The 26,677-nt window shown below is 43.2% G+C and overlaps 2 protein-coding genes across 2 annotated transcripts; one reads left to right on the top strand and one right to left on the bottom strand.

Annotated features, from left to right (window-relative positions):
* Positions 1-1,924: 1,924 nt before the first annotated feature.
* On the top strand, positions 1,925-11,282 carry fbxo46 (F-box protein 46). Its single transcript, XM_026191820.1, has 3 exons — positions 1,925-2,349; positions 8,057-8,637; positions 8,768-11,282. Exons 2-3 carry the CDS (start codon positions 8,170-8,172, stop codon positions 10,598-10,600), a joined length of 2,301 nt encoding a protein of 766 aa, XP_026047605.1. The 5' UTR covers positions 1,925-2,349; positions 8,057-8,169; the 3' UTR covers positions 10,601-11,282.
* A 1,789-nt stretch (positions 11,283-13,071) lies between these two features.
* On the bottom strand, positions 13,072-25,859 carry slc5a2 (solute carrier family 5 member 2). The gene is made up of 15 exons (XM_026191821.1): positions 23,521-25,859; positions 23,378-23,449; positions 20,906-21,010; positions 20,733-20,792; positions 20,545-20,649; positions 20,350-20,455; positions 16,965-17,045; positions 16,258-16,487; positions 15,393-15,528; positions 15,084-15,191; positions 14,834-14,984; positions 13,990-14,158; positions 13,685-13,900; positions 13,466-13,598; positions 13,072-13,379 (listed from the first exon to the last, which is right to left on the bottom strand). Exons 1-15 carry the CDS (start codon positions 23,605-23,607, stop codon positions 13,165-13,167), a joined length of 1,974 nt encoding a protein of 657 aa, XP_026047606.1. The 5' UTR covers positions 23,608-25,859; the 3' UTR covers positions 13,072-13,164.
* Positions 25,860-26,677: the final 818 nt, after the last annotated feature.

Below are 26,677 nucleotides of genomic sequence, written 5' to 3' on the forward strand. Positions count from 1 at the left end.
GAACAGAATGTCTTTAGTCTTCAGGAATAGTTCTCCAGGCTCCTTGAAGGACATTCAAAGCTCTTCTTTGGATGTTACTGCACTTTGTTGGCATCACACGCTATATTATGCCTGTCAAACTGTGTTATCTTTCATTTTTCATAGATTCAACTAAAACTAGTAGTGTTTTTTGCAGACTGCTTGTAATAAAGTATCTAAAGATATGATTTAAAATTGCTTATTTGCTAAATTGTCTGCTATGTCTAGACACAACACTGGTTAATCCCTTGAGTTTGGCACTTTTTTATGCTTAAATTACTCAGTGTTTACTATCTTAACAAAACAAAAACATCCCTAATCACTGCACAATAATACAATAAAAACTGTTACCACTGATTAACTTTAAATAACAAACAATTGGTTCTTTTTATAGATATGGATATTTTATGGATAGTTCTACTACCTGATGAGTTACAGTTTAAGTTACACGCTGGTATGTCACTGGATGCTGTCACATATATGATACTGGCATGATATGGTTCCACTGGTCCACCGAGACTGAGACCTAACCCATCACCCCAAACAGTTGTGGCTGATGGCTGACTCAACCTGAGTCTGGTTTTGCCAGAGTTTTCTCCTTGTTATAAATGGGAGTTTTTCCGTCCCACTGTTGCCAAGTACTTGTTGTTTGGTGCTATATAAATATAATTGAATTGAAAGTAATTGAATTAAGATAGAAAGGTCACTGAAAATTTATATAAAGCTGCTTTGAATAGACCTGTGATGCAACATTTCTGGCCCAATAGAACGACAGTGCCCCAATCCATCGGACCTGAAAAGTCTCTGAATGGTTTGATGAGTGTGAAAATCATGGAAATCATATGATACAGCCTGTGCAGTCACCAGATCTCAACTCAGCTGAACATTTATGAAAGATTTGATCCCGGGGGTAAACAGTACCATAAACCATATCATCAAAACACCAGTATGTCTTTAAACAGTGTTTTCCAATGTTTCCAAGTAGGTTACCAGATACTTGGCCCAACAAGCAGTATAGCACAGATTAAGTCAAAGCATAGTTGTTTTTTTGTTTTTGTTTTTTAACATTGATAGTGATGACATAAGCAAAAAAGATGCTGACATTTATGCACACATAAAGCTGCGGCATCTAGCCCTCTGCTGGACTGACACGGTGCTGCTGGAGGCTTTTACACAGCTGTTTCTGAAAAGCAAATGTGCAAAAGATACTGACCACTATAATACACAATCTATATTTATCAGAGACAGCATTTAATTATGTGTGTGCATTATGGGTGTGTGAGAGTATTTAAATATAGTAGTGAGTAACAGCCAGTGCTGCTGTGAGTTTTATTTACTTGGACACACCTACAGCTTTTGGAAGATAAAATGAAACTTTAATGATCCCTGTAACCAAACTGGGTCACTGCGGCACAAGACAGTGTTGGAAACTGGGTATAAAAATGGATACAAATCAGTCAATTTGACACAACATTGTTGATTTCAGCTTGCGGAACATGATTGTGAACAATGAGATGTGTCGGATAACAGCAGGAGGACTTCCACAATGGAAATTTAAAAAAACAAATACAAACAAATTGTAGAAGATATGACAATATGCAAATGATTACCTAGCCAAAAAATTAAAAATGCTGATTTGGACATATTAAGTCACAGAAAGTATAGAAAAGGTGCAGAGTGCTCGTCACGGTGAACGTCACGCTGGTGTGGAATGAGTGGAAATGTGCCTATATGGATTTTCCCACCTGTCTTTGACACAGTGACCTTTTGATGTTGCGTTTTTACAGTGTGGTCCAGTGTAGAGAGCGTGGATGGAGCGGGGGGGTGCAGGGGGCGGCAGAGGGAGGGAGCTGTGCATACGCCATATATGGGCACACCACCGACTCTGCATCGCTATTGGCTGCGGGTCTTATGCAGCTGCTTGTCAACAAGATGGCCTTCCTCATCTCGCCGTTTTGACACTGATTATTTTGGTATCCCCGAGAACATACCGTAAAAGCTTGTGTCGCTTCTAAATAGATAGTGGTCGAGCGGCTGTTGATATTCCTAACAAGGCCTACAGTCAGCTAGACTGTGTCCAGAGAGCTGACAAGCACGCCATCCTCGTTGGCTGCCACTACTAAGACAAGGTTGATAAATAGAAAGTAGCTGCTGGCTAATGACGACGTTAGCCTGTGAGTGAGCTAGCTTAGCTACGTGGACACGGATAGTTAACTCGTGTCACCTGCATTTGACCAGACAGACTGGTTGGAGCGAAATTCAGCGAGGAGACACTTGTCATCGACAGCCTGTTGGTTAAGAAGGTTGTCTGCTTCAGTTAAAACCACTGAGGTAAGCCAGCTGCCAAAATACAACGCTCGGGGTCTTTTTTAAAAAAAAAATCGTAGCTTGCTAGCAAGCGCTGTCATGTTATTATGCAGGTAAGTTGTGCTATTCAGCTAGCAACCTTGGTAGCTACTAACCGACCTGTTTGCTATGTGCGACTACTCATTAATAATCTATATGAAGTATTCAAGTCTGTAGAAGATTTTTTAGGTTACCCTCGACGTTAGGTTATGTTAATTATTAAAGTGTTGGAAACTTGGCCAATAAGGTGATGGGAATTTTTACGTTACTATGCCGCTGTGTAAGCTAACTGTTTGCTACTTTCTCAGCCAGCTACTGGATTCCCAAAGACATTGAGATGATAACGAGCATCAAATGATTACAATAATAACAACAACAAATAAGAGTATTTGTTTCTGGATGGTGTTTTGTGATGCCACACTTGTTGGTTGAGAGTGTGGAGAGGTTGGCAGTATTTCAGCTAGTTTTCGGAGTTGTTTGGTTACCTTAAACACAACTAGGAAAGGTAAGGGATAACTTGCAGGCCTCCGAGAGCGAAGACTAAATACTCCGTGGCACAAATATCTAGATGTATGCACTGCGATAGAAAATAAAATAAACTTCTCTTTCGTATAATGTTGTTTGTTTATAAGCCCATATGAAGAAGTCTAAAGGAAATCTGTTTTTGTGACTGTAGCTTAATACTCTATTTTAAAAAGTCAATCTTACACGGAGTTCAGTTTGATGTGATTTTGTTTGCGAGTGTTTGATTTGCCCTCCTCCTTTCAGATGTTCAGTTGGATAACACTGTTGACACAGTGGCCTTTGTGATTGAATCAAAACTTGCATCACAGTCTAATTTGTGATGTTTCAGCACAAACGTGCAGACACACACAGACGCAGTGAGTCCTGCAGTCTACTCAGCCACACTCCCCAGGTGTCCAGACAGAAAGCCTGCTCTCACGTAATGTTCCTGGGCAGACTGCTGGAGCAGTGCGCTCTGCCCTATTGTTGTGTTGACAGTTTGCAGCAAAGCTGGCCTGCTGGCTGCTCGTCTGTTGCATTGTCTTCATGCAGGGAGGGAGATTGAGCTAAGGCTTTTTGGCATGCTTGGGTCCCATCATTCGTCAGCTTTTGCCCGTCTGGCTGAAATGCTGTGAAAAAGAGAGCGGGAGAGCTAGAGGGTGGTTGGAAGGAGTTTGAGTTACTCTCACTCAGTGTTATTCAGGCTGACTTCTTTGCAAAGATGGCATTAGACCAGGAGCTGACAGTCTTAAAGGGAAAAACAGCAACACCATCTTAAGTTAAATGCTTTGGTTCAGCATCTGCTAATCCGCCTCGTTAAACCTTAAATTAGAGTTTACAGGGATGTAGTACACTGTGTGTTCAGAACTGTGCTCACCTGGTGAGAGTGAAACTGCTCTTCATTTGTATAGGGAAATGAGTCCCTCCAGCAGAAATGGAGTTTTGATGTAAAAGGTCAAACCTGCAAATTTGTTCTAACAGCAGGATTTTGCGAGCAAATAAATACCTTTTTATATGTGTTGTGTGGAGCTATATTGTGTAAAACATTTGCTTTTGCAGTTGTGTAGTTGACATTTCTTCAGTAGGCTTCAGTAGCACCATCATTGCATGAGATGGGGCAGTAGCTCATATTGTCCATGTCATACGTGGTGTTTGCATCTAGGCTGTGGAGTTCGGTGTGTACTTTCTACATGCGCTAAGTCATTATTGTTGTTTTTATTCTTTTTTGTTTATTTGGCAGTTTGTGTATGTAAACGCACAGTTAAATAAATTGGTGGTATCAGTCGCTACATTTGTTGGGACAGGTTTGGAGGGATTAGTTTGTTACAGGATGCGTAAACCCAAGCTTTTATTCGCAGCAACTGGCTCTAATGAATAGGGAATAACTTTCAATTGCTGGTCAGTCTAGTACAAAATATTATAACTGAAAGAGAAATTAATCTCCAGCTTTGTCTAGCTTTGTATAAAAACAAAACAGGAGTACACCTTCTCTCACACATGCTCTTTATGTGCAGACCTCAAGTATACACAAGTCCACGCATATACGTTTGTTTGTTTGTTTGTTTGTTTGTTTGTTTTTTTTGAGCAAACTGATTTTAAGATGAATTTTTAATCATCATATTTATCCTGTTAGTTTTTACAAACATGGCTAAATAAACCAACATACAACTTGCTATTCACAAAGTTCATTACAAATATTACAAATAACATATTGTGAATTTAGGTTTATTAGACAGCTGCTGCTGCTTCTTATTCTTGTGGTGGTGATAATTATTGAGGATGGCTTGTAGTGAGTGCTATAAATAGCTGCAGCAGTATATATTGGTGTGCTTTTCTTGTATAAATTGATGTGCTTTTGCCTCTCATTAGTAGTGTGGCAAAAAGACTACTTTTAAAGCTAAAAATAGGTGTATAGCACAGCCAATAACATTTGAGATTTATACATTTTTACATCTTGATCCACAGCATAACAGAATAAATGTGTAAGTTCTTTTCTTTGTGCATACTCATAGTTGAGTTGTGAATAAATTTTTATGAGTGTTCTGCATTGTACTGCAGTGCACTGTAATGTGGCTTAATAACACAAATGTAGACTCAGAAGGGCAATAATCATGGGGCATGATCATTTGAGGATGTTGAAATACGATTCAGTGTGTCATTTGCAGTTTGTGTCACAATTGTTACACCCCTGGAATAGTTAAGATGACAGGTTAACTTCAGAGTTTCATAATTGACTAAATCACCGTCATAACGAAATGAATCACCTTCATATCTCTATGATGTCTCCTTAAAGGAAGAGTTAAACTGGTCAAACAACTAATGCGTTGTCATTTAAATGTATACTTATTTAGCATACACAGACTGGAAATTGCTGTTCACCTGGGCTGTCTGGTTGCATTCGTGTTCTGATGTACTATTAGTCAGTCATCTGACAACAGATGCAAGGAGTTATGCAATATCAGTGGAGCTGCCTGTTAAGCTTTATGGAAACGGAGAATACAGTGAGTGAATACAGAGAGCAGGAAGTAAAAGAATAGACTTGCTAAAACCCAGAGGAGCAACCTGGCTGAGTCCCACTGCTTGCCAGATTTTCATAGAACTGAGCAGTTTTGTTCTTTGCCAGTGCCAACACATCCACGAATAGAGAAAGAGGGTTTTCTCCAACCTTCTTTTAATTCTGTTTTTTGTTAGTTTCCTTATAGGTAGGAAAGTACAAGGAAAATACAAAAATAAAAATGTGACTGTTTTTTGTTTTTGTTGGTTGTGTGTGGGGTTTTTTGTATTTAAAAAATGTTTTTAGATTTTTATTTTTTATTTGCCATTTTTATATTTACAGGAATGTAGGTGCTATAAAGTCTGGTCTGCAGTTTAAAGTGGCTGATGTGTTGCGTGTGAGAGACTTCATAATAGATTGCTGCTGTGGGCAGGCATTCTCTCTTCTGACCCCTCTTGTTATGCCATCCAGTAAGGTATGAAAGATGGATTGCTTGCAGTGAGAATAGGGAGAGAGAAATGGATAAAAAGGAGGCCGAGAATAAAAGCGTTCAATAGACATCTGTAAGGGGTCGTGGAGCGAGGCAGGAAAAAGGGCTCGCTAGCTTCTTTTTCTTTTTTTCTTTTTTTTTTTTTATATTCCTCACAACAGTATAATCTCAGCTCTTAGCCGTGTTGTTGCTGTGTGATTATAGAGGAAGCGTTTGAATTGGTTCACCACACTGTGTGGGTGGTGTTTGGTTTTTGCACCTCTCTGAGCTATTCCATTAGTCCAAATGTACAAAGCACCACCCATCCAGTGTGTCAGACGAGAGGCACAACCAACGAAAATGGAAAGCAGGGTTTGGTAAAAAACAGTCATACAGTAAACAGGTCTTCAATTAGCTGTGTTATCAGGCAAGGTAGGTTCGAGAACTGCCAACCACTCTAGTTTATGTGATCCATTAAAACACACCCTGTATGAACTTACATGGCCATTTCTCCTTAGCAGTTGGGATTACAATACATAGATGATCACCAGCTTTTGCACAGTGCCAACTTGTTCTATCTGGGAATATTTATTATGGCCTGTAGTAGAATAATGTCCCCTGTCACCCTTTCTAAGAATGGGTGGAGGAAATCGCAAGAAACATTAATCATAACTGAATGAAAAAGGGTGGATGCAACCTCAGGAGAACAGTGTATGACGTAGATGAACTTCAGCACCAAACGGGTACTGTAGCAGTCAATCAAAAGTTAAACACAGAAAGTTAATTACAGATGAACAAAACTGCTTTTTGTGAAAACCTCACTGGAGCGAGATCTGAGCAGACACGCCACACAAGAAGCAAGAGAGGGCTCAGTTGTTGATATCATTTATAGTATGACAACTAGACATGTCAACATGGTGTTCAACACAGCGAGCAGTTGTTACTGCTGTTGTCTCATCTTGCCATGGCTGTAAAAACTTCTCATGCAGTGTAGGGCTGTCACAAACGATTATTTTGATAGTCAACTAGTCACCGATTATTTTTGCGATTAGTCGACTAATCAGATCCTGCGTCCATTGGGCGTAAAACGTACAGCTTATTGCACCAGCATGCGTCTGCTCTTATATATCGTTATTACTCTTCAATCCTACTTATTCTTGCGTCTTTTGGGATCTTACAAAGCTTCAAACGACATGTTAACTATTAGATTAGTCGACTAATCTTTAGAGTCTTCACATTATTTATATAGGGGTCAGGATGTCCCCGTCAACATAGTCTGACAGTCGTTTTTAACAAAATATTGCCATGAACGAATCAAACATGATTCAAACTACATTTAAGCTGGGGTGGGTGGTCAGTTTTTACATCTGTATTTCTGTGGTTACATTCAGGTCTGCTTTAACAGTTTAAACATATTGCTTACGACTGACAGATGAGGTGTAATTATTCAAGCTGTTCTCAGATGTCATGGACACTTTCAGGTTAGCAGTGTGCCGAACATGTTGCTCTGTTGCCACTTGTTCTTTAAGTGTGCCGGCACGTTCCTGGCAGTCCATACAGCTGGCATAGCTGCTGATGCAAAGCATGCTGGGTGGACTAAAGGCTTTCCCTCTTAGCCTGCAGCATACGCTCCTTGGCAGGGAGAAAAGGGTGAGGACAGGGAAAAGGACTACAACAGTTTCACTACTAACCCGCCTTCTCTGCTGTTTGCTAAAAATAGATCCATCATATGCCTGCATGCTCCTCCCTGTTTTGCCTTCTATTAAGTCCTCTTTGAAGCCTGGAGATGCAGAGGGAGCGGGGGAGAGAGAGGAGCGTCCATTTGGCTCTTTTGTGTTCTGTCTTTCATCCCTTTCATCTGCAGGCCACAGACCCCAAACCTGAAATGGAATCCCTTTAATTCGATTTTAGAGGCTCCAAAGCAAGTGAGATGATCTTGGTGCACAGTAGCAAATGTAACCGCTTAATCAGGTTTGGCCAGAGTAGGAGGCAGACCAGTTGTGATTAGTCCAACAGCAGTAGGATGATTGTTCTGTTCTCACCCCTTTAGCGGCGCTGAATGTGAACTCTGTGAATACTTCACAGCAGCTGTTGAGGACAGCCCTAGTTGGCCATTGATTATCTGACTTGATCTCAGCACTGATGAACACTGGCGAACTGCAGTTTAACTTTTTCTCTTCTTCTTTCCTCTTCTACTTCCTTTTCCCTCTATCCTGTCGTTGTAGGTTGTATGCCCAGCGCCCATCAGGTTGGCTCTAGGACAGGGAGCCGACAATGAGAGCTCCGGGTGTTTGCTGGCCAGTGTAGATGCCGATATGCCACGGTGGTCCGCATCCTGATGGACCGAGACACCTTCTCCCACATCCGGCTGTGGTGCCCACGCCCCTTTGGCACCTACTCCCAGAACAAAGCTAGGAATCCAGGCTCAGGGGGGAGTGGTGGAGGTAGTGGTGGTGTGGCAGGGTCCCCCTCCCTCTGCAAGTCTGAGCCCTCTTCAGGTGCCAGAAATGAAGATGTAGGGATGATAGTGGGGGTGCAGGAGCAGAATGGAGAAGAGGAGGGTGTGGGTTCAGAGAACACTCCACCTGAACCTGAGCTTGACTCCAGCTCCCTCACACAGAACCAAGCCACTCAACCCCCTTCAGCCCCTCCTACACCACCCTCCTCTGGGTCCCAGATGGAAGATGGCCGTGTTTTGTTAGACACCTGGTATGTTATTAAGCCAGGTAATACCAAGGAGAAGATTGCCTTCTTTGTTGCGCACCAGTTCAGTGGAGCTGGACAGCCTAGACCCAGTGCAATGAAGGTAAGGAGGTGAAACCGTAAAGAAGTATTGTATTTATTTATTTTGTAGTTATATAATTGTTTTTGTAAGATATTTTAGTTAGAATTGAGACAAAGACCTAAATGCATTTTTTTTTTTTTTTTTTAAACAGGTCAAAGGTAACTGGGCGACTGACTGCAGTAAAGCCAAAAGGCGGAGGCGATGTTCATCCTATGACCCTCCAACACGCTCCCAAGCTTCAGAGTCACTTCTCAGCAATGACCCCTCCCTTACACCTCCCAGCCCTGATGAACCACAGCTGGGAGGGGTGAATGAAACGGACCTGCTTTCAGTCGCAGAGATGGTTGCCTTGGTTGAGCAGAGGACTGCCATGGCCCTTCAAGGGATTGTGGGTGTTCATGGTAACCAACACCACCACCAGCCCTCTATTACCACACAGAGCCCGGGCCTTACCCACCACCAGCACACTCTCCTGCGGGGCACAGTGTCAGACCCCTCTCCTATGGTTTTTGTGTCAGACAGTTCCAGTGGTCAACCCTCCAAAGAGGTCCAGAAGTCGTCGTCTCCCATCCAGACAGACCAGCAGCTTGAGGAGCAGCAGCAGGAGTCATTCAGGGTTGCCCAGGCCATTGCGCACTTTGAGTCCCAGAACCTGGAGAATCAGCTTCATCTGGGCCCTGGTTCTGGAATAGAGTCCTGTAATCAAGACAGGGGAAGGGAGTGTAGGAGAGGAGGTGAGTCTGGTACGGTAACACCTCCTCCACCCCCCAGCCACAGTCATGGTGAGGTTAGGATAGCTTTCAGAGTGTCAAATCTGGACCCACGGTCTCAACTGGAGCCAGCTGGCAGGTCCCGCTGTATGTTTATGAGCTGTGGTGGTGGGAGTAATCAGGCAGCAGCCAGGGCCAAAGAGAAAATTACCTGTGACCTATACCAGCTTGTCAGTCCCTCATCAAGAGACCCTAGTAGTCTGCTGCTTGCTGCCACAACTGCTACCCCGAAACCAGATGGAGACCTCCATCACCCTGACAGGCCGGCCTGTGGCAGCCCAGACCCAACCCAGGAGCTCTCTTCTGGGGAGAAGAAGGCTGTAGGTGTAGGAAGGGAGCGAGTGACTGGTTTCCATGTGGAGGTGGTGGTGACAGGTGCTGTGGATCAGTGTGTGTTTTATGGCAAGGACAGTACAGAGAATGTGCAGGAGGAGACTGTATGTTTTGCTATGCCTAATGGGGGAGGGGGCAGTGGGGGTGTTGGAAACTCTACTGATCCCTCATGTGACGATCCCCCTCCTGGACAGCTCTTTTTCCTTCAGCCCCCTCGGGCTGAGGAGGAGGATGTAAAAGGAACGGGCCCTGTCAGTGGGTCAGGAATGTGCTCTTTGGACTGCGCCAACAACAACAGTCCTGGGGCAGAGGTGGCAGTGGGCTCAGGGGAGCGGGCGACCCGACCAGACTCTCCTAGCGTTGGAGAAGACTGTTCAGACCCTTCACTGTGTCGCCTCTACCGTCATGTTTCCCATGACTTCCTGGAGATCCGCTTTCAGATTCAGCGACTCCTTGAACCTCGACAGTACATGCTACTGCTCCCTGACCACATCATGGTCAACATCTTCAGCTACCTGCCAACGCGCTCGCTGGCAGCCCTCAAGTGCACCTGCCACTACTTCAAGGTATTGATTGAGACATATGGGGTGCGGGCTGTGGATTCACGGTGGAATCAAGACCCTCTCTATAGAGATGACCCCTGCAAGCAGTGTAAGCGACAATATGAGCGCGGGGATGTTTCTTTGTGCCGTTGGCACCCCAAACCTTACCACCATGACCTGCCTTATGGACGTTCCTACTGGATGTGCTGCCGGCGTACAGATAAGGACACGCCAGGCTGCCGTGTTGGACTCCATGATAACAACTGGGTCCAGCAGCCTGCTGATGGCTCTCAACCCATCCGCACCAAGCGGGAAGACAGAAGGGAGGAAGCTAGGTAGAGAAGAAAGGGCACACCTCACATATACCAACTCTCATCTCATTCTGTGCACCTCCTTCTTTCCCACTCTCATCTGATCAGAGGACAAACAGGAACAGAGAGGATCAGCACTCCAGGACTGTTTTGTTTTTCTTTGCTGCAGCACTCCTTCCTCATACCTGCCCTCAGTAGGAGGTGTTTCAGTGGTAAAGAAGGAAGAGAGGTGTGTCACTCTCCTTGCCTTGTTTGTTTTTGTTTTTTGAAGCCCTCCAGAATCCCTCTCTCCCCCACTGTGCTCCAGAGTGGTCACTTTGAAAAGTTTCCATACCAGGGTTGGGTCCCCTACTGCTGCTGTTATTCAACCCTTTTTCTGCCTCTTAATCATTCGGGTTCTTGTCTAACTCTGCACATGGTTGTTAGGTAATACATGTGAAAACTTTGCAGTGTATTTGATTGAGATTAGCATTCATAAAGTGACGCATAAAAATGTAATGCCCTAGAGCCTGCTTATTATTATTATTATTATTATTATTATTATTATTATTCCCAGAACTTGTTCTATGTTTCTGTGTCGTATCACAAACTTCCATGTTTGCTGTACAATGGTGCTTCAAGGAATGAGCTGTACCGAGTCCAACAGATGTAAAACTTTTCAGTGGTGGAATGTTCAGCATTAATATAGAAATGTGATTGTATAAAGCAAACTTGATTTTTTTTCTTTTCCGTTGTACAAGGTTGCCATTTGTACCTGTCCTGCACCATGCATTTCTATTTTCTGAATGTGCTGTAATGTTGTACATGTCGATCAGTCCCCTGATAATGCTGCTGAAATCATTGCCTGTGTCACTGATGTTAATTCTGAAATAGCCATTGGTTAATTACAGGCACAGTCTCTGCACACTGGCTGAGACTGAGATTTTGGGGCCGTGTCATAGTTTCAGATTGGACCCCCTAACCTTGCTGACCAGCCATAAAGAGGAGCCACTGAGAACTTTCTGGTTTACAGAGAATCATGGGAGATGAACCTGATTAAGTTCAGGGGGATTGAATTGGGGGGGGGAGAAACTTGATGTCACTTTGGAAAGGCCTGATGTCACTTTTGTATGGTTTGATTGACTTGGTTGTTTGCCGTTTTTTTGTTTTTATTTTTTTGTTTTCTTTTGCTGTTTTTTGGGTGGGTGTGTGTGCGTGTGTGTGTCAGTGTCAGATTGTTTGCTGTTGTATTTGCTTTTATTTTGAGGACTGAGTTCTCCCTGTACCAGTCTGTCACCCTACTCAACCTGCAAAGATTTATTTTTAAGTATTCTATGTTTGTTTTAACCCCTAGCTCTCTTCCTTTCTTCCACCCCCTCCGTCCTCCGATCTGGCAGAGGGCAGTGTTTGCCAAAGCTGTCATTCATGCTTTGAAGTGGGTTAAACCAACTACCACACGCCGCAGAAACTCTCTACACCAGCTTCCAGCCTTAAAAGCCCCCCTACCTCTTACCCACCCTGCAGGAGACTGAGGCATCAGATACCTCACAGATGATCAAGAGTATTGGGAGTCGCACAGGACCCTGTAAGTGGCTAGATTTCAGATGCTCAACAGACTTCATTCAGCTCTTCTGGATCCACCCAAAACTCTTAGAGTGGGAGTGTAAGATGAACAGTGCCTGGTGACTTGGTGACTGCTCTGACTCTCCATTCTTAGGGAGGGGAAACAAAAAGCCTCCGCCTTTCTCTCTCTTGCTTTTACACTCCCAGACCCCCCCCCCCCCCCCCTCCCCACTCCCCACAAGCTGACAGACTGGACATTAAAGAACTGATGTGATGAATGATGCTGAAACTCTGCATGGAGATGGGAAGGTGGTTGGATAGTTATGGGAGACCTCTGTGGGTTCCAGATGTGTACAATGCTCATGGGAAATATCTGCTTAAATAAAAACAGAAGTGATGATTAAAACTGGAAATCGGAATCACTACCTGGTTTGTGTGGTGTCTCAACAGCCAAGTTACGATTACAAGTCAATCTGTGTCCCTGCCTATTTATGGAGTAATATTAGAGCCGACTCGATTATTGGACACAATACAAACCACCTTTTTCCTTCCCTTGAAACTGCTTTTAACGGAAAAACGGGAATGAAGATGGGCACAGTATGAGCACACATGTTGTTGGGTGGTATAAAGCAACTCCAAACTTTCCACTGATTTTCTTTTTTTTTTTTGAGACGGTTTTAGAGGAGGTTAGAAAAATCTTTAGGCTTTATTGAGTTAACCTCTATTAGAATTCAATCTTCACACCTTTCGAGATCGACCTGTGATTGAATCACGATGTAACCGTATACAGTAATGGCATTTTAACCTGATAAAGCATTTTTCAGACTGTGCATTACATATGCTTTTTAAAACTGGACAAAAGTAGAGAAGGACCATGCTGTGTCAGAATGCAGCATGGTTGTATATTTGCACGTGCACCTACTTTGAACTACTTCAAAATAAAGAAAATAGCTTAAGTGCAGTGACCAGAGTTTGCCAACAGATGGCAACACTTGTATTTATTTCTAGACATTTAAAAATCCACTTTCATTAAGCAACATAAGGACTCTGTCATGCATAGTATCCCCACATGAAAACTGCTACAGCCATCATGATGAGAGCGTTGACGTCCACTGTGTTCTTCCACACTGGGTCCTCACTGATGTCGGGCATCTGCACCGGTTCCTCAGGTTCTTCTTCGTCATTGGTCGGGGAGGAACTGCCACCCTGGCCAAAGAACCGTTTGATAAGTTGGCAGATCCCAGACTGCTCTTCCTCTTCAGCCACTGAAAGGGAGAAATAGTTTGTAAGCTGCTTTAGTGAGTGTTTCTTTTGCTTTTCTCCATCACTGCGATTTCACTTTGTTTCTTACCTGCATCGCTTTTATTCTCCCTCATCCTCCTGCTGGCCTCTCTCCTGGCCCTCCTCCCTTTTTCCTCTTGCTCCCAGTCCAGATCTTTTCTCTCCTCTTTGGAATGACGAAGGCTGAACACCAGACGATGAAGCTGGAAGGCATGTTTTTGTCATAAGCATTTGATAAATAAGGCCTTATTTTGGCCCTCAGTGAATCAGTGCTGTGTAAATCACTTACATGCTGGTCATCTATTGGCTCGCTGCAGCAACTGACCAGCAACACAAGCGCTGAGGTACAGAAGAAGAGGATAATGGCAAAGTGGAGGTAATGGATCCCACACACCAGGTAAGGGCAGCTGGAGGGGAAAATACAGCTGCCGGTACCAAACCAGAACTCAAGCAACATCCGACACAAACCCATCAGCAGACCACAAATCAGGCCCCAGAAGGCACCCTGCAAGTGGAGGAAGATGAGTGTTATGTCATATAACTGTGACTACACCTGGTGTTTCATCGCTGTAATGTTGGCAGACGATGTCTCACCGTTTCATTGACCCTCTTAACAAACACAGCCAGGAGGAAGACGGCGGCGATAGGGGGAGCCAGATAGCTGGAGACGGACTGGATGTAATCAAACAGCTGACCGCTCTGTGCCGCCTGCACCACCGGGATCCAGCAGATACTGACAGCTACAATACACAGAACCCAGACTCTAAAGACCAGAGAAAATATGAGAGTTTGGTAAATCAGTCCATATCAGTTCAGTTTTATAAACCTCTGCTGTTTATATTACTTTCCTAGGAAAGGAAATGAAGAACTTCTCGTATGACGTCTTCAGCAAAGTGTAATTCTTTAAAACTCTACTGCTTGTTATTTAACAAAAGTTTCTGACATGCGCATTATTACAGTGTTAGATGTTCATATTAAACATGTTGTCACCTCTTGGCCAGGACTCCCTTGAAAAAGAGGTTTTTAATCTCAATGGGACTTTTCCTGGTAAAATAAAGGTTAATAATAATAAACATGGCCATAGTTTCAAATAATAAGGTCAGTGTGTGTGCAACAAGTTCTTTTTGGTTATTTCTCTACTCCTAGTTCATTTTGACGAGCAAAGTAAGAGCAGATATTCTTAAAACGATCCTCTCAGGGACGCTGCTCTGGCTCCAAACCTTCAATTTACGAGGGGCTGCCAATCAGTAGCAAGTTAGCCTACACGGAGCTAGGGTTAGGGTGATGAACACAAGGGCCGTCCAGTATAAGATAAATACGATTATGTTAACTGTGGCTAATGCAGGGTTACTCAAGCAGAGTCCAAGAAAAGGACCTCTCTTTGGTTATGCTGGTTTTCTGTAACATTGAGTGTTACAGAAAGCATGCTGCACTGTACCTGCCTACGACGATGAGCTCACGCTCAGTGGCCTGTGGTCTGATACGGGTCCAGATGTCCATGGTGAACAAAGTGCTGCTGCTGTTAAAGATGGAGGCCAAAGAGGACATGAGAGCAGCCAGCATCACAGCCAGCATCAGACCACGCAAACCTGGACAAAAGCGTGACAGGAAGCAGAGCAGGGGTCATGTAAGGCAAAAATAACCATCTTTTTTTTTTTTTTAAATGTAGCCAATAATTGTGTCCTTACCATCCGGCATTATTGATATCACCAGTTTAGGATAAGCTATATTGGAGCAGCCCACCTCAGTCCCACAAATGTTCTTGCAGAGTTCAGGGACCACACAGCCAACCTCATCTATAAAAACACACACACACAACGTTCAGACACATCACCTGCCTACAGCAAGTCAAGCTTACAAGCGAGAGTTCAAAAAGCTTAATGGAATTATGGTCTTGGATTTGAGATGAGTCACTTTTGACGATTCGGTCTCAAAAGAGCCAGGCAGGTTCATAAGGATGCAGTGTGCACCTGCCACTACTAGTGTAGCCCACAGACCTGTGTAGAGAATCCTGCTGATCATGCCGGGGAACACCATGAGGAACATGGGCAGCAGTTTGAGGTAGCCGCACATGATGCAGCCGGCCTTCACGTCTGTGATGCTGCGAGCTGCGAGGCACCGCTGTACAATCACCTGGAGAAAGACACAGACTAACGATATGTGCCTAAAGGTTCAGACATTTGCTTTAAAGTAGCAACTGTTAATGCAGTAATTCTGCATCTTATGGGCCTTATTAGTGTAACACAGCATGTGAGGATGCTTTACTGGGGGGCAAATGAAATACTGGTTTGCTAATGTGTTTTTCTTTCATCCTTCACCAGCTAGACTATTTTTCTGTATTGTTGCACTCCATTGGTTCCTCCTCCTCCTCCTCCTTGAGGACAGGCGCCCTTGTACCAGGTTATCAGCTTGACTTCAGTGTATCGTAAAGACAGTTACAGCAGTGTATGTGCGCTGCAGCTGGCTCCACAGTGTAGCGATTTACACATTCGACTAACAAGCGAAAGATTCTGGGTGGAGACATGAATCCCTTTGGGGTAATGCCAGGAAGGGAATAAGACTGTGAATAAAAGAGCTGCCCAAAGTAGGTTCTTCTGTGAGCTGCAGTAAGCCTCTCTGAGTCAGCGGTAGTGTCTGCTGACTGCATAAACAGAGAAGTTGAGAGAAAGGCTACAAAGTTTGTCTTTAACTATTGATTTTTAAGAACTAAATTACTAATACTGGTAAAGCGTGCCATTTAAAGTTGTAACTCTGACAACATATGTTGCTGTATTTCACCTTTTATGGTAGTTGAAGCTGTTAGAAACTGGCTGAACTCCCTGGCTCCCCAAACCAAAGTGCTTCCACTGATATAAAAGTCACCTGATCTGTACACCAGTACCAGATGCCCCCTATTGGAATCCCAATCAGCACCCCGGGCCAGGGCAGGTCCCCTGCAGCTGGGTCTCTCAGCAGGTTGAAGGCGTCCGCTCTGGGGGTGTAGCAGTGGGGGGAGATGTTGTAGCGGTGGGGTTCCAGGGAGGTGAAATTAAGCGGCGTGGCGGAGCTGTATTTATTAAGCAGAGCGCTGTAGCCCCCGACTTTAGCAAATGCTAGAGGTGAGAAGGAGAAAGCATGAGGATAATTTGTGCTAGGACCCCTCCCTCTAAGGCTGATGATGCTTAAAACACACTCAATTTCCCAAAATCTCAAACAGGACTCTTGCTTGTGTGTGTAAGCGTGTTGTGTTTTTACTGTTCAATAGTCCAGAACTCTCTTGTTGTGTCAAACTGATATCCTAACTGAAGACATGAGTCAGCTGCTGAAGCAGCACTAACTGCTCAGAGGATTAGTTAATATTCTACACCAGTACTAGACTGTGATTTCAAGACGTTTTAGTAAAGAATGGTTGTAGAGTCAGCAAAAGGTGTGGTGGGGTTGCATGTCTGCACTGTCAGCAAACTGTACACCTCTACTGTAATGAAGTCAATGATTGCAGACCCTGGTTAACGTCTTTCCTGTTGTTGTGAAACTGCTGGGGACCCAGGTGTGACCCGCGTGTTGTGTCGTGCTGCAAAGATTGGACTCACAGAAGCCGGTAAGGACAAAGGCCCCAGCAATGATGACAAAAGTCTGAACTGTGTCGGTGTACATCAGCGCAGCCAGCCCACCTGGTAAGACACACACACACACACACACACACACACACACACACACACACACTGAACTACACTGATATGGAAAAAATCTCTGCAATATTTTGTCAACGTAAAGTTGTCAAGAAATCAGAATATAGGACCCTGATATTATTTTTTTAGTCTAATGGGGCGAATTTTAGTATCATTGCATTCTGCAAAAGACCTTTCATTAAACTCTCTCTGCGCTGTGGTTGCACTCATCTTTTAAACTCTGTAAGCCAGAGCTTATCCTACAAACTACAAGTTCCCACATCCAAGGTCTCCCTGGTGATATCACTATAGCAACGTAATAGTTATATGGTTTCACATGTGTAAAGTTAGTGGAGTAGACCTTAAATAAATAACTATTTCATCCCCTGCTAAATTTGGAAGTTTGCTAACTTGTAAAGAAATGAATGGTCTCTAATTTTTATGGTAGTTTCATTTTAATGGAGAGAGACAGAATATCAACTCAAAATAGATTTAAAAAATTAAATAAATGTTAAAAATTGATTCGCATGTTTTTGAGTGAAAAAAATATTTGTCTTGTCTTGGTAGCCGGGGATCGGTCCGCCAGGGCCTCCGCTCCTGGCTGCCGTCCGACTCACATTGCACCCAACCCCTACAGTGCCTCCTGCGGGTGGTGGACCTGCAGGAAGATGGGCCCACATCCCTTTTTCGGGCTGTGCCCGGCTGGACCCCATGGACTAAGGCCCGGCCACCAGACACTCGCCCTCGGGCACCCTCCCTGGGCCTGGCTCCAGGGTGGGGCCCCGGTAACCCTGCTCCCTCGATAGTCTTTTCATACGGGTCTTCTGAATCGCTCATTGTCTGGTCCCTCACCCAGGACCAATTTGCCATGGGAGACCCTACCAGGGGGCAAAAGCCCCCAGACAACATAGCCCCTGGGAACCCTGGAACACACAAACCCCTCCACCAAGATAAGGTAGTGATTCGCGGTTTTCGTCCTGGTCGCGGAACACTGGACTAGCTCTTTATCCTCTCAAGGATACTCGAGGGCGCATGGGAGTTTGCCCAACCAGTCTACATGTGTTGTGTGGACTTGGAGAAGGCATTCGACCGTGTCCCTCGGGGGGGTCCTGTGGGGGGTGCTCCGGGAGGCCCATTGCTACGGGCCATTCAGTCCTTATACGACCGTTGCAAGAGCTTGGTTCGCATTGCCGGCAATAAGTCGGACTCGTTCCTGGTGGGTGATGGGCTCCGCCAGGGCTCCCCTTTGTCACTGATTCTGTTCATAATTTTTATGGACAGAATTTCTAGGTGTAGCCAAGTGGCGGAGGGCTTTCACTTTGGTGGTCTCAGGATCTCATCTCTGCTTTTCGCAGATGATGTGGTCCTGTTGGCTTCATCAGGTGATGGCCTACAGCTTGCCTTGGAACGGTGCGCAGCCGAGTGTGAAGTGGTGGGAATGAGAATTGGCACCTCCAAATCTGAGGAAATGGTCCTCAGCCGGAAAAGGGTGAGGTGCCCACTCTGGGTCAGGGACGAGACCCTGCCCCAAGTGGAGGAGTTTGAGTATCTTGGGGTCTTGTTCACGAGTGATGGGAGAAGGGAGCCGGAGATCGACAGACAGATTGGTGCTGTGGCTGCAGTGATGCGGATTTTCTACAGGATTGAGGTCTGGAGATATGCAAAGTCACTACCTTTCAATGGACTGAAGTCATCTTGTACCCTTAGCAGAAAAACAGTCCCCAAGCATTGATGTTTCCCCCTCTATGCTTGACTGTGAGGATGGTTTTCTTTGGGTCATACTCAGCATTTCTCTTCCTATAAATATGGTGGGTTGAGTTGATGCCAAAGAGTAGTGTTACTGATGGTATTTTTAGTGACTGTGGTCCCAGCTGCCTTCAGATTATTAACAAGCTCCTACCATAGAGTTTTGTGTTGTTGTGGAATTTTCTATTAAAAAAGTCTACAACAAGGTCAGCTGTGGTCAAGCTACACTGCTCAAAAAATAAAATAAAATAAAGGGAACATTTAAACAACACTATGTAACTCCAAGTCAGTTACACTCAGTTACACTGTGAAATCAAAATGTCCACTTAGGAAGCAACACTGATTGACAATCAGTTCCACATGCTGTTATGCAAAAGTACAGACAACAGTTGGAAATTATAGGCAATTAGCAAGATATCCCCAATAAAGGTGGTGACCACAGACCACTTCACAGTACCTATGCTTTCTGGCTGATGTTTTGGTCACTTTTGAATGCTGGCGGTGATTTATCTCTAGTGGTAGCATGAGATGGAGTCTACAACCCACACAAGTGGCTCAGGTAGTACAGGTCATCCAGGATGGCACATCAATGCGAGCTGTGGCAAGAAGGTTTGCTGTGTCTGTCAGCGTAGTGTCCAGAGCATGGAAGTGCTACCAGGAGACAGGCCAGTACATCAGGAGACATGGAGGAGGGCAACAAACCAGGAGCAGGACCGCTATCTCCACCTTTGTCAAGGAGGAACAGGAGGAGCATTCCCAGACCTCTGCAAAATCACCTCCAGCAGGCCAGAAATGTGCATTTGCTCAAACGGTCAGAAATGACTCCATGAGGGTAGCATCAGGGTCCAACGACCACAGGTGGGGGTTGTGCTTAGAACCCAACATCGTGCAAGTCGTTTGGCATTTGCCAGAGAACACCAAGATTGGCAACTTCACCACTGGCGCCCTGTGCTCTTCAAAGATGAAAGCAGGTTCACATTGAGCACATGTGACAGAGTCTGGAGATGCCATGGAAAACATTCTGCTGCCTGCAACATCTTCCAGCATGACCAGACCAAAACAAAAGGCTATACAAACCTCTACAGTGAAATCCTAAGCACCTAAATCTAAATGTAAGAAAAAATTAGAATTTTCCCCGTTACAGTGTTGATCCACCTCCTTTCTCGTGATCTATCCCTGACATCCTTTTACAACTCTTTGGTCTTGTCTGTCTTTGGTCTAGGCTGTCCATATGGTGATGGACAGCCAAATCTCTAGAAGCCATAATTCTGGCTGGGTTGTAGGGGATCAAATACTTATTTCATGTACTGTATAGATCAGGGGTGGGGAACTCCAGGCCTCAAGGCAGGTGTCCTGCACTTTTTGGATATCACCCTGGGTCAACACACCTGAATCAAATGATTAGTTCATTACCAGGCCTCTGGAGAACTTCAAGACTTGTTGAGGAGGTAATTTAGCCATTTAAATCAGCTGTGTTGGATCAAGGACGCATCTAAAACCTGCAGGACAGCGGCCCTTGAGGCCTGGAGTTCCCCCACCCCTGGTATAGATCCTACCATACCTGTAACAGTGTACAAAGCTGTTATTAACAGAAGGGCGATGACAGCCACGTAGATATTCCATCCTAACGCCTGCTGGATAAACACTGCTCCTGAAAACATATCCACCTGGAGAGAGACAGAGATTGAATGAAGAGAGAAATACACACAATAGGGACAGTTTTTTAAAACACGTGTGCACTAATGGGATCACTTACTGAGATCTTAGTCAAAATGTACAGTAACAGTGAGATAACTGACAGGTAGAGGCTGATTCTGGTCCCACCAAACCTCTTCTTCAGGTACTGAGGCATCGTGATCACCTGCCACAGCACAACATCTCATCACACCAGTGAATGGCTACACTTTATGATGCCTGAAATACAGCACAGGCTGAACTTCTTACCCCAGCTGTGAGGTAGACAGGTACAAACAGCCAGCCGAGCAGCAGCACGATAAACAGAGCCTGGCACATAAAAACGAACAACACACAAAAACACGCGACATATTTAGACCTTCTTCCAGTCACTTGTTGTCATTTACAGTGTGTCTAATGTAGGCAAATAAGGTGACTGTTACACTCCACTCAAACCCTCCAACGGCGATGCCGCCAGCCGCCCCGGTGCCTGCCAAACCAACAAAGTGACCACTGCCGATGTTGCTGGCAAACAGAGACGCACCAACCTGCAAAAACCACACGAGATGCCGATCCAGCAAAATTACAGGAGCTTTTAATAAATAACTGATCATTAAATTAATTAAACTGGCATTTCAAAGGCTTAAAATCACGAAAATTATTGAATATTTGGTCATTTTTGCCACGAAGGTGTTGAGAGGGAGAGAGAGAAAATTTGAGATCTGGCACTACATAAAAAACATATACTAATTAATGCAATCAAATGAATTTTGATGCCCGGGACTTCTGCTTCGGGATCTGTACATACACTTGATGCATTACTCGACTCTTCCTCCGCACAAAATGGACTGGTTACTCCAGTCAGAGGCACTATCACAGGAAAAGGCGAAAGAGATCTATGAAGCACGCAGAAAACGTAACAGTAAAACGCAACACTGACACTGCAAGTAAGACAAGAGAAACTATTTCAATGTGAATTTGTGATTGTTACAAGTGAAACAGCAAAACCAATAAATATTCTCTTCACTGCTGTTTATTTCTATGAGATCATTAGAGGTGTTAAACTTTAAACTTCATATGTTTAAACATTACAGGTTCCTCAGTACTGTAACGTAATAACTGTGCTTCATTTGGTGTTGTTACTAGGATGTGACTCAGCAGTTATATATACAGTACTGTGCTAAAGTTTTGAGATACCCTTTATTTCTTTATATATTTGCTAAGAAAATGGAAAAACATGCAAACATAGAAACAATATATAAGCTAAAAACAGAGTTTCTATCCAGGTATGCTTTTACTATACTGGCAGTGTGTTTGTGATCATTGTCATTCTGAAAAATCAGTTATTTTCCAAATGGTTTTGGATGTTGGTTTAAACTCTGACGATATTATTCGTGTTAATAATTCCCTAAAACCACTCACAGAAAGCCAGCTCCAAACCACGACAGTGCCTCCATCATGCCTTGCAGATGAGTGTAGACACTCACTGTTCAGAGATATACTGTACGTCTCTGATAGGTCAAATCAAATCAAATCAAATCACTTTTATTGTCACATCACATGTGCAGGTACATTGGTACAGCACATGTGAGTGAAATTCTTGTGTACGAGCTTCACAACCCATATGGAAAAGAAATAGTAAAAACTTATATGTGATTAAGTAAATCATATAAGGCTTACATGATTTACTCATGAAAGTGGCCACTTTCTCATTACTTTCATACATTGTTTTAGTAAGTATACAAAACATACAAGTTTCATTATATAATTTTTCAAGGGCTCTTATATCTGTTTTCACTCTTATATGCTTTTCATACAAGTTTCACACAAGACAGATACAAACTTTATAAGATTTATATATATCTTTTCCATATGGGAAGCAACAGAGTTGTGCAAAATACAAAGAAGGTTAAAGAAATGCAAACAAACGGTGTGCTTTATGACAGGCTGCTAGTAACAAAATGCCTTAAATATACAAAAGTGGTTCCTCTCTTGAGTAAAGCGTCTTTTTTATGCTTCATAGATTCATATTTTAGTAGAAGGACTGTACTGAAAATGAGCGGGGGGGGGGGAAGGGGGGGGGGGGGAAACAGCCAGTATATTTAAAAAACTTTTAAAGACCTTCAGAAAACTTGAAAAACTATTTCTTAAGGTAATGTTAAAAACTGGTGACTTGGAAGAAAAATATCCAGAAACGTGGCTCAAGACTTTTGCACAGTTCTGTATAAAACCTATTCCTTCAACAGAGTATCTGTATAACACTTAGAGCTTACTTTGAATAAAATAATCAGTGAAAACATGGAGCTTAGAAACTCAGAACATAACCTGCTCCAGATCAGTTTGTGATGAGCAGAAGTTTCCATGGTGCTCTAGCCAGAGAAAGAGAGCCACTTCATTAATCTCACCTTTTTGCACAACCTTCAGGCCAAAAAATACAACTGAATGAGAGAGAATGCAACAGGAAAAGAAAAATGGCCACATTCAGACATACAAATGTTTTCAGGTCAAAATGCAAATAGTTTGTGGCGCATTTTCAATTTCAGAACTGATGATGTTCGGTTGAAGCCTCATATTCAGAAATTTAGCATTTTTCAATGCAGGAGTGTGTGCTCATTCACAATCAGTCACATTTATGGGGGATTATTATTTGATATACTGATCATGTTTTAAGATACTGCAAAAAGATTCTATGCAGATTCAATATTTAAAAATCCAATAACGATAGTATCGTTTTTATGTATTGGCTATTTATACACCGCCTTTGGATAAACCGCAAAGTATAGCACAATTGTTTTAAAATTACTTCAAACTTTGGTATTTCTGTGCAGCGCCTATTACTGGCTGATGAATACAGTGAAGATATTAAGCCAATAACAGTTTAAAGTGTACATTTATTGTGTATCTACTGAACTCACCGGCCACCAGGTCATGGTACGACCGGCCAAGAAATATCCCCCAACTGTCCCACGATTGGTCCGAAACATGGACTGGAACATGGAAAAGTGCGTAAACATCAAAGATGATCAGAATAATCAGGAATTCTCTAAGGCACACTTACCCAGACGCCAACACTTATCACCACAATGAAATATCCAACAATGATGGAGATGTCTGCTGGATTGCTGATGGTCACCTTGTCTGCCATTGCTCCACTTGTACCTAAAAACACTCTAAAACTTGACTTGATATGATTCCTTAGAGGAAACCTGCTTTGGGTTTACCTGCAACTTTTCTTCAAGTAAAGCTTTTTTTTAAAGTCTTGTCATCTACAAAAAAATAAAAATACACCTACATTTCTGCATCAACTTGACTACAAAGATGAGCAGCAGTTAGGCAGCAAAGTTGGGGCGACTGGTCTAAGTGAGAGCTCTGGTCACTTTTGACAATGGGCAGATTCAGCAGTTTATTTATTAGAGTAATTATTAACACTAAACCATGAAAAACATGCCTTGAGTTAAGTAGCTCCACTGGATTGAATTAATATTTTACATGCACAATTACCCACTTTATGCATGTCCTGCATCTTTTATTCCCACAACAACCCGTAATGTTACCAGTAAAGATGGGTACTTTTCCTTATTTTGGTCAACGGTTCACTAAACAATGATAAAAATATGATTATTGCAAATCATTGTGACCAAGTCAACATAAAAGGTTCTGGCATCTCAAAAAAGTCACAGTCACAAAACACAAAAGCAAAAAAGTCCTTTATTCATTTGATAGCACTGCTTCCATTGAAGCATCCATTTGCCTTCCAGTTCACAAATGTCATTAAGTAATACAAATTAGGGCAGCTTCTTTGAATGGGCGCACGGCATGTGAGCCCTGGATGTGTGCGAAAAGCTTGTGTAGAACACATTTACGCCTCAGCATAGAAAACATGCATGCGTACAGTCACTTTTCACATGTCACACAAGCTGTAAGCACACCGAGGGAGAGGAAATCAGTTCGTCTGACATTTCCGGGGTGACAGCTCAGAGCAAGTCAGGGGAAATAATTAACAGGCAGTGTAGTGTGGAGTTTTCTGGAAACACAAAACAAACAAAGAAACCCTCACTGGTCAGACACACACTGGTATGAATTCTTCCATATCAAATGTCTAAAATGGCAAACCGTGAGCAGAGACCATTACGGTCTCATCATGAGAGACTCGCATTACCAGCTCTTCCGTGAAACTTCAACACCAGGTTGGACTGACCTCACCTGAGGGAGAAGAGAAAGCTGCCAATCTACTGGCGGTCATATTTCAGCTAATGGCAGTGGCTCAGTGAAAGGCAGGAAGAAGCAAAAGTGAAACATCGGGTGCATAAGTTTTTGTGGAATGGCATTTTTTTTTGTAGTTTTGCTTCAGCACAGTACTAGAGTGGATTTTAAACCATCAACGTGATTAAAGTGCAGATTTCCAGCTACAACTCAAGGGGTTTAATAAAAGTATTGCATTAAATGTTTAGGAATTACAGCTGCTTTTATACGCAGTTCCCCATTTCCAGAGGCTCAAAAGTAACTGGACAACTGACTTAAAAAGCAGGGTTATGGCAGTTGATGTGGTTCCATGACTAATTAAAAGGAAAAAAAAAAAGTTAGGAGTGAACAAATTCAACAATCTGAACCAGCAACACCAAAAGGCCTGAAAGAACCCAGAAGACAACTTAAGTTCATGTTGAATTATTTCCATGATTAAGCAAAACAACTTCACAACATCTAATCAAGTCAAGGCCACTCATGAGGAGTTTTGTGTATGAAGAGACCTCTCCATGAATGGAAATACAGAAGGTTTTCAACAAGTTGTGAACCACTGGTTATGCTCAACAACTACAAAGTCAGACTGGACATCATCTAAAAGAGCCTGGTTAACCAGGATGAACTTCCGAGATTAACAGCTCACCACATTATATGAAAAACATGGAGGCAGCGTTATGGTATTGGCATGTATGGCTTGGCAGTGAAACTGGGCGACTCATCATTATAGCTCATGTGACTGCTAACAGAAGCAGCAGGATGACCTATGACGTGTATAGAGCTGTACTCTCTGCCCAGACAAATACAGAAGAACTGATGGGACCGTGCAAACGGATAATGAGCCAAAGCAAACTGCAAAGGCAACTCAAGACATCCTAAAGGCAAAGAAATGGGATGTTCTTGAAAGGCAGAGCATCTCAAAGGAGGAAATACAGCATTGGTTCTCCATGAGTTCTAGACTTTAAGAAGTCATTGACTGCAAAGGATTTTATCCAAGTATTAAAAAAAAAAAACTATCATTACACTCAGACACAATATACACCTTGAATTAAAGCTGAAAGTCTGCACTTCAAGAGTGGTAAGTGGTGCAGTGATTAGCCTCACGGCAAAAAGGTCCTGGGTTCAAATCCAATCTGTGGCCTTTCTGTGTGTGCATGTTCTTCCAGTATCTGTGTGGGTTCCCTCCGGATACTCTGTCTTCCTCCCACAGTTCAAAGGTTAACTGGTGTCCTTTTTTTTTTTTTTTAAATAGCCTGTAGATGTGAAAGGTTGTCTGTCTATGTGTCAGCCCTGCAATAGACTGAATTTGCATCCAGGGTGTACTGCACCTCTTCATCTATGACAGCTAGGATTGGCTCCAGCCCAACCGCAACCCTGAATTTGATAAGTGACAGAAAATGATCCACTGTGGTGTTGTACAAACTTACGGCAAAGAAGGTGGCAAATATATTAAAATTTTGTCATTTCCCAAAAACATATGGAATCCCCTGTACCAACAAAGCACTTGGAATAATTCTTATCCAAACTGGACTGATTATCAGCAGTGAAGAGGAAAAGGGAATCCTGAAACTCAGCTCACGTCCATGTATTTAACAAATATAAAGCAAGAATAAATTAGAGTAAGCAAAGTATCATTTAGTATGCACTACATAAAATAAAGACCACAGTATTTAATGGGGATGCACAGCCTAGGAAGTCACTATGGCCACTAGAAATAACTTGCTGCCTGTGAAGCGAGCTGGGAAAATTGGAGAAATTCCACTTTTCCAACCTTGAAGGAGAAACTATTAGCGCAACATTTTCAACTGGAACGATAAGAGGACGGTTTGACTTTGGATTCTGAAATTATTTATCAGTGGAAAGTGGAGAAAAGCGGATTTAGAATGAAACAAAACAAAACCTGACCGTGACCTAATCTCTGTGGCATCTGAATAATTATTAGTGCGTTTTAGAGTCACAGCAGATCATTTCTGAGC

This window comes from Astatotilapia calliptera, chromosome 14 (genome assembly GCF_900246225.1).
Source record: "Astatotilapia calliptera chromosome 14, fAstCal1.2, whole genome shotgun sequence".
NCBI classification, from domain to species: domain Eukaryota; kingdom Metazoa; phylum Chordata; class Actinopteri; order Cichliformes; family Cichlidae; genus Astatotilapia; species Astatotilapia calliptera.

Excerpts from the sequence above, each read along its gene's own strand:
- fbxo46 (XM_026191820.1), top strand. The coding sequence starts at position 8,170 with ATGGACCGAGACACCTTCTCCCACATCCGGCTGTGGTGCCCACGCCCC. Across the intron at positions 8,638-8,767 it reads CTAGACCCAGTGCAATGAAG|GTCAAAGGTAACTGGGCGAC; the intron begins GTAAGGAGGTGA and ends TTTTTTAAACAG.
- slc5a2 (XM_026191821.1), bottom strand. The coding sequence starts at position 23,607 with ATGGCAGACAAGGTGACCATCAGCAATCCAGCAGACATCTCCATCATT. Across the intron at positions 16,488-16,964 it reads CTTTGTCCTTACCGGCTTCT|CATTTGCTAAAGTCGGGGGC; the intron begins GTGAGTCCAATC and ends TCTCACCTCTAG. Across the intron at positions 14,985-15,083 it reads GATATCAATAATGCCGGATG|GTTTGCGTGGTCTGATGCTG; the intron begins GTAAGGACACAA and ends GCTTTTGTCCAG.